This window comes from Alligator sinensis, unplaced genomic scaffold (assembly GCF_000455745.1).
Source record: "Alligator sinensis unplaced genomic scaffold, ASM45574v1 scaffold2312_1, whole genome shotgun sequence".
NCBI lineage: Eukaryota > Metazoa > Chordata > Crocodylia > Alligatoridae > Alligator > Alligator sinensis.
In genome coordinates this window covers 25,225-32,563 of record NW_005843757.1, presented here as the reverse complement: position 1 = coordinate 32,563, position 7,339 = coordinate 25,225, and the positions used below count along the sequence as shown (strand labels likewise).

The 7,339-nt window shown below is 42.9% G+C and overlaps 1 protein-coding gene across 1 annotated transcript in view; it reads left to right on the top strand.

Moving 5' to 3' along the window:
• Nucleotides 1-1,145: 1,145 nt before the first annotated feature.
• Nucleotides 1,146-7,339, top strand: part of LOC102368849 (aldehyde oxidase-like) — a gene marked incomplete at its 3' end in the record, with an annotated part of 31,410 nt that continues 25,216 nt past the window's right edge. Inside the window, exons 1-4 of the mRNA XM_006039124.1 lie at nucleotides 1,146-1,199; nucleotides 3,252-3,309; nucleotides 4,615-4,711; nucleotides 5,591-5,699. Coding sequence (XP_006039186.1) covers nucleotides 1,146-1,199; nucleotides 3,252-3,309; nucleotides 4,615-4,711; nucleotides 5,591-5,699 — 318 coding nt within the window. The remainder of the gene's footprint in view (nucleotides 1,200-3,251; nucleotides 3,310-4,614; nucleotides 4,712-5,590; nucleotides 5,700-7,339) is intronic.

Genomic DNA, 7,339 nt, shown 5'->3' with positions numbered 1-7,339 from the left:
CTAGGGGCTGCCAGAGAGCAGCCCAGCCCTATGGGAGGAGAGGAGCCTGAGGCTGGGCTCTGGCTGGCCCCCTTGTGGCTGACCAGATCCAGCATTAAAGTCCCTGTGTTAATGCGCATTAACACATCTACATGTGTGTTAATGTGCTTTAACTAATCACGCCTAAATTTGATACTTGCTTTATGCAGGTATCAAATTTAGGTGGGATTAGCTGAAATTCTCCATCTTTGAGGTGCATTAAGGGTGCACATGTGTAGATGCATGCCCTTAATGAGCCTTACATCGGGTTAATGTGCATTAAATATGCACATGTAGAGCACCCAATGTGTAGATTCACGCAGTGTCAGCTTCAAGAGGATGGGTGGATAGCCTGTCATCTGGCACTTAGGGCACTCAACAGACAGGCAGGGGATGAGTATGTCACCCTCTTTTAGGATAAAGAGGAAATTGACTGCATGTCTCATTGTCTTAGGTAAGTGCTCTAACCAGAAATTTTTAAGAGGTTAGATAAATATTTATGTACGATCATTTAGACACAGATGATCCTGCCTTGAGCAGACAGTTGCTCAAGACTAGAGGACTTCTTGAGGTCTCTTCCAGCCCTACTTCTTCATGATTCTATGACTTAGATAGCTTTATTTTGTCTAAGACCTGCTTAGGTAACAAAGTCCTTTAACGGGTGGATCAAAATACAAAATGAGTTATGTCTATCAGCTTAAGTCCAGATCCTTCACCAGAGAGGAGTGTTTGAGGAATGACCTTGATGCTCAAGTTATTGCTTCTCATTTTCTTGGGACTGTCTAAAAAGGACAAGATCTAATACATCAGCTTCTGAACTTGTTCACCAGGAAAGACAAGTGCTTGCATAGTTTCTGAAGGTGCAGGGCTCCAAGTTCTTTTCAGTTTATCTCGGTTCATGACAGAAGAGGCGGGGTAAGGACCCAATTGGTGCATGTGAGCCTTAGAAGCTGGGAACCAGCAAACTGTACCTTTGGTTGTCATCATGTATCTCACTCTGTGCTTATTATAGATTTTGTTCCGTGGGCCACAGTACAAAGTTTAGTTGTGTGGAAGAAAATATAATCTCATTCATTGTTTACAGGTGTTTAACATTTCTCCTTCCAGCTGCTACTGGGTGCTGTGTCATGGCTTGCCCCTGGCAGTCAGATGAGCTCATTTTTTTTGTGAATGGCAAGAAGGTAAGTTTTGTGGTGTGTTGTTTTGGGAGAATTCTTAATGATTCCTGTAGTTAAAAGGAGAATAGTGCACTGTAGAGCTGCAGCTCGACAATATGTTGAGCGAGAAAAGTTACATTTGTCCATCCCATGAACTGAGGTATTAGCTTGCTTAGTTCTTTTAATCCAGTTGTTTTGATTAATGTATCTGGACCAAGAGTTCAAAACTGCCTAAGAAATTGGATTTTTTTTTGTATTAAACTGAATATTGGAGTCACCATATCCCTTTGGTAGATTTGAAAGATATCTCTAAAGCATTTGGAAACATAAAGGGGCTTGCTTTGGTGAAATATTTTCTATCTTCCTATAAGTATTGAAAGTACTTATATAACAGTAATGGATTTATATTATCCTCTATGTCACAACAATATTTTAATGTAATTTATTTACCAAAACTTCACACTAGCAGGATCCCTAATTTAGTGCCTTTGGGGTGAAAAAAGAAGGTTTCTTGCTGCTTATTGTATCAGCGATTCTCAACTGTGGCACCCTGATGTGCCTTGAGATCTTTCCATGGGTAACATGAGGTGCTGCACAATGTTAGCACTGTTAGCTGTGCAAGCATGATTTATAAAATAAACCCAAAGATTTCAAAGAGAAATTCACAGTGTTAAAAATATTCTGACCTGTTGTGGTCTTTCTGAGTTCTTTGCAACAGAATTGCTCTATTATGTTTCCGTAGTCAAAAAAAAATGTGAAAACCAAGAGCTTGCATTTTCTGAGGGGTGCCTTGAGTCTGAAAAGAGAACCACCGTATTATATCTTTAATAAGACAGTTAAAAAAAACACTTCTTTTTTTTCCTTTGTGTCTAATAGGGAGTGCCAGGTGAAACTTAACGTATCTTTTTCTGCAAGATTTATTTTCTCACCTCCCTAAGTATACCGCTCAAACTGAACCAGGGAAATGTAATCTTTCAGAAATGTTGGTTATTGATTGTTTCTTTTAGAACAATTTATCCAGAGAGTTCTTTTATGTTGTGTGTTTTTTCTTGAGTCAGACAAAACATTTTAAATGTTCCCTATGTTTTTATCTCCTATCAATGTACTCCATGGAAGTAAGAGCATATTTCAGAAATGATATATAGGTCAAATTCTGTTGACTGATCCCAATAGCTATCTTGGTTTTTGGTAGTACCATTTTTATCCTAGTTGGTTAACATCCCTTCATAAAATGGGGAAAATATTCCAGCTAATGTTTAAAATCTGAAAGTTCAAGAAAACCATTGAGATATAGACCTACCCATATTGTGGTAAAATTGATATTTTGCTGCTTATGAGCCACTGTGTAATCCAGAGCAAATATATTCATCTTGCAGTGAGGTCCCCTGCTTTGCCTCCATCCACTATCCTGCCCTTGTTTCATTGATTTATATCCATCTGGGTAGTACCCAGCTGACAGAAGCTCTGCAGATTAGCAGTGAATTTTGTTAAATTTAAAACCCCAAACCTTTTCCTACTCTACATGTCTTGGCCTTTTCTTTCATGTTCCTGCTGCTGGGTGAGGAGAATGGGAGTAAAGATTGGGTTTGTTAAACTATCTCTATGTAGTGATGAGGGTAAAGAACCCCAAACCGTCCCTCACTCTCCCCATCTGCATGAGCCCCTGGCTTTAAAAATAAGGGGTTTGTTCTGCTTTTGCCCCAGTGAACTCTAAATTGAAATGGAGCTACTTCTGGTTTACACTGGACTAAGTGAAGGATCAGACCTAAAATGTTTGTCTTCAGGTAGCTGTTCCCAAGCTCCTGTGACTGCTCAGCCTGTCCTCACTTCCAGCCAGCAAATGCTCCCCAAAACTGCTGCTTGTATTGCTTTATCTGTCAGTGCTTGATCAAATTCATTATTGCTGGATGTGTTCCTGGATCTACAGATTATGGTCAAATGAAAGGATTATGCAATTAACTAGGCATACTGCATTAATCCCCATTAAAAACATTTCAAAAGCATAGCTAATCCCAGTGGGAAAATTGCCTTGTGAGTCAATAACCCCTAACATTATATATTTATTTTCTACTGCAGATAATAGAGAAGCATGCGGAACCTGAAGAACTGTTGTTGTCTTATTTGAGAAAAGGACGTATCCTTTTGGTGTTTTCTCTTTGAACTGTGGAATTTTATAATAGCCTTTAATTGGGGGTTTTGATTTTGCATTGTTTTGTTTTCCTTTCAGAATGCAGGTAGGCAGAAAACAGGCTGGACATAAGGAAGAATTTCTTTACTGTTCGAGCCCCCAAGGTCCAGAATAGCCTGCCATCAGAGGTGGTTCAAGCACCTACTTTGAACGCCTTCAAGAGAAAATTGGATGTTTATATTGCTGGGATCCTATGACTCCAGCTGACTTCCTGCCCTTTGGGCAGGGGGCTGTACTCAATGATCTCCCAAGGCCAAATGTCTATGAAAACAGGCACCTCATTTTGTATGCACGCTTGGCAGCACAGCGTAATTCTTGCAGTTTGGGGGTTATGTATTGGGAAGGTTTGAAGTTATAACAAACATGTCTATAGAACTTGAACTCAGGTCAAAGCGTGTTGTTAGATCTGCCAAAAAAACCCCACTTAAATCCCTTAAGCATTTTAGCTAGTAATGTCATAGGAAAACAAACACCGTCTGACTGTTTCAACCTGAGCCATAGCTTTTTCACAACCCATAAAACATTGTGCAAGGTGACTAGGCTTTGCCCGCTCTGAAGTCAGCCTCAATGGTGAAGAGACATTAAAGTGCAGATTCAAATTACCCCAAAATTTTTCTTTCAGTTTTTTGGCCCTGGAGGCTTAAAGAGCTACGAATTTTCACTGTCCCCCTGCCCCCCCTTCCATTTCAGCAAACATCAGCATTGTTGGGCTCAATTCTACTCTGCCATGTCTACATTTGAGGATGAGCTGTGACTCTATCTTAACTAAAACACTTCCTTTTTTCAGCTATTGTATTACTAATAAATATTATTACTACTCTTATTTTAAGAGGGCTAGAAATACTCCATGGCTTTCAAGGAGAATCTCACAATTCTTCCATTTTTTTCTTGAATATTTTCCACCCCTTATTTCCTCATTTCAGTGAGTTGTTAGTATTTGAAGTATTAATGTTTAAAAAGGCACATCTCCATTCTGATAATATTGTCATCTTTAGCTGCAGAATAAAATATTTGTGTAAAAAAAAAAAAGGTAGGTGGCTATGGCAGATCTGGCTGCTGAAACATCCTGCTTTAGGAACATGATGAGCAATTTTCTAGCAAACATTGATTCAAGCTGCAGGTTCTAGTGAACAGAGGGAACTGCCTTCCACCTCTGAACACTAGTCAAGTGACAGGAGACTTGGGGGGGAAATGCAAATAAAAGTGAAATGGAGAACCAGGCACTTTCTTCCTTAACCGCCTCTTTTGCAGTTTGTCTCACAGGGGTGAAAAAAGGCTGTGGAATAGGGGGCTGTGGAGCCTGCACAGTGATGATATCCACGTATGACCCAGTTTCCAAGAAGATACTGTATCCATGTGATAAGATTTAGAAAGTAATTTATTGTTCTCAGAAAGCTGTTTTTAACTGGAGATTTGGGGGGGGGGGGGTCCCTTTTAATTTAGACTTCTACTCTTGGGCTCTGCTGGATAATTTGGTAGTTGTACTAGGCTTTTGTGAGTTTTTTCTGTGCAGAAAACATTTTGACACTGACCAGACTTGGTCCCACAATGTACCTTGTGACATAGACAGTAAATTGCCTCACATTCACATCCCATTGCCAAAGCTTGTTCAGAGAATGGGGACATTGTATTTCCTAGCTTGAGATTTTGCTCTTTTGAGATTACAGCAGCTCTCTAAGCAATTTATGAAAAGTTGAGACTCCCATGTCCTTATTTGAATTTGATTATAGGATATGGCACTTGATGAAAGTCCTTACTTATTTTCCACATCTTGCCCGTCCCCTCTCTGGCAAAGCTCCCCTTGTGTTCTGTGATGAACACAGTAAATTGGATCTCTGTAACATTGCCCATGGCAAGACTCTGAGTGGGTCTACTTTCTGCCTCTCCCTGGCTATGGGAACTCTTTTCCTTCAGTGATGTTGCACTCACCTATGTGATCCCTCCATTTCATTATTTTAGGAGGCCTAATAAAATTTCGGGCATGTTGAGTGTCGGATTTATGGTATAATGGAGGCACACAATTGTGTGTGGTGGGCAGGGTTATGTCCAACTGCTTCTCATACATGTCTCTTTCCCCCAGTGCCCTGTGGTCCAGTTCCAGAAGTTATATACTAGGCAGAATGTAATCTGTTTGTGCTCTGTTCTCTGTGACTATCCCCCCACCTTCCCCTTCCAAATGCTGTGTTACACCATTTTAAATGCCAAGATTCTCCTTCATCTTCCAAAGACATTATCCTGCCAACTCCTGCCTGCTCCCCATATGCTCGCTGCATGGCGCTGCAGTCACCACTGTGGAAGGTGTTGGAAGCACAAAAACCAGGATTCACCCAATTCAGGTACTGTGTAGCACTGGTCAGATTGTTTTGCTTCTTCCTTTCCTGTAGTCTGGCCATATCAGCACTAATGGTAGGACCTTGTGTGTAGGTTCAGTGATTCGCTCCAGTATACAGTTATTGTAAGACAGGAGTGTCAAATACACCCTGTGTCCTGGGCCAGATCTAGACCGTGGAGCTCCACGTGGGCTGGATCCATGGGGCAAATGGTGGAGGTGTCAGCAGCAGTAGCAGAGGTGACAGCAATAAGACCAGCAGAAGTAGGGCAAAGGGGGACTGTGATGGAGGTGACAGGACAAGCAACTACTTGCCATTACAGATGCACAACAAGTGGTGGGGCAAGAGAAGCAGCTGCCAGCACAGCCTTTGCTTCACCCCCTGCCACCAATGGCCATGTCCAATGGACCCCAGGATTTTGTGGCAGGCCACATGCCCATAGGCCACATGTTTGACACCTCTGCTAGAAAGAATTCTGGCTCCTCTTGATTATGAAGGGAATTGTCATAGCAAGAGCCGGGTGAAGGGTCAGGTGAAGGGCCAGGCTATGCATTGGTACACAGGAGGGAATTTGGAACAAGGAGGGAACTGCTACTTGGAATGCAGGGCATGGAAGTAACTGCAGTTTCCACAACACAGAGATTTATCTCTACTAGCCCTTAGGACATAATAGCAAGGGGTGGGAGCATCACCCTGCTCCATTCTCTGTTGCAGCCAGAAGATCTGTCAGCTGTACTGCAGTGATCATGCTGTACTCCACACTCCCTCAACTCAGGCCTGTACCTCCAATGTATAATCTGGCCCATATAACTTTTACTTTTTAAAATCACTTTTCTCTCTTGCATGCCTCATACTGTTTTCTAAGGCCCTTGAGGGTAGGAATGGTCCCTGTTGGGTCCAGCATCTGATTTGCTAGGTGTTGTGACAGGATCCACCTCCAGACCACAGCTGTGGCATCTCCTAGAGCAGAGGTTCCCAAACTGGGGGTACACAAGACATCTCTGGCAGGTACACAGGAGAAATTCTGTAATGGCAGATTTAATTTTCATTATAATAATTGTTGGAAAACCTTTGAGAACCTCTGCTGTAGAGGACACTCCATCCTGACCTGCCCCACCAGGCTCTCAGTCCACCCTCCTATATTATCCTACTATGCCTTGATGTCTGAATAAGATATGGGAGGCTGCCCTCAGAGATGAGAGTAAGCCCTTGGTGCTTAACTCTGTCTTGCTTATCCCTGGGCAGCTTCCTTCTGGCCCCGATCCCCACCTGAACAAGATGTTATGCTACTGATCTTTCCCTCGTCCATGGGCTCCCCAGCCCTGCTTCACTTGCCTTCATGTCTCAGGGCTTATCAGCCCTGAACTGTGGCCCTCTAGGCCTTGATTGCCTTGAGGGCTCTCTGTAGTCTGGACCCCAGGCCCTCGCAGAACTTGGCTTCTGCCCATGCAGCTGCTGCAGGGCCCTGACTCTTGTAGGGGTCTCTGTCTCCATCTCTTTCTCTCTCTTTCTGCTCTGACCCCACACAGGTCCCTGGGTCCCAGAACCTTCAAGGGCCTTGTCCTCTTAATGCTGGGCCCCTGGCCCCACCTCTCTCCTGCTCAGCTTCAGCCCCCACATAGTTCCCTGGGTCCCAGACCCTGGCA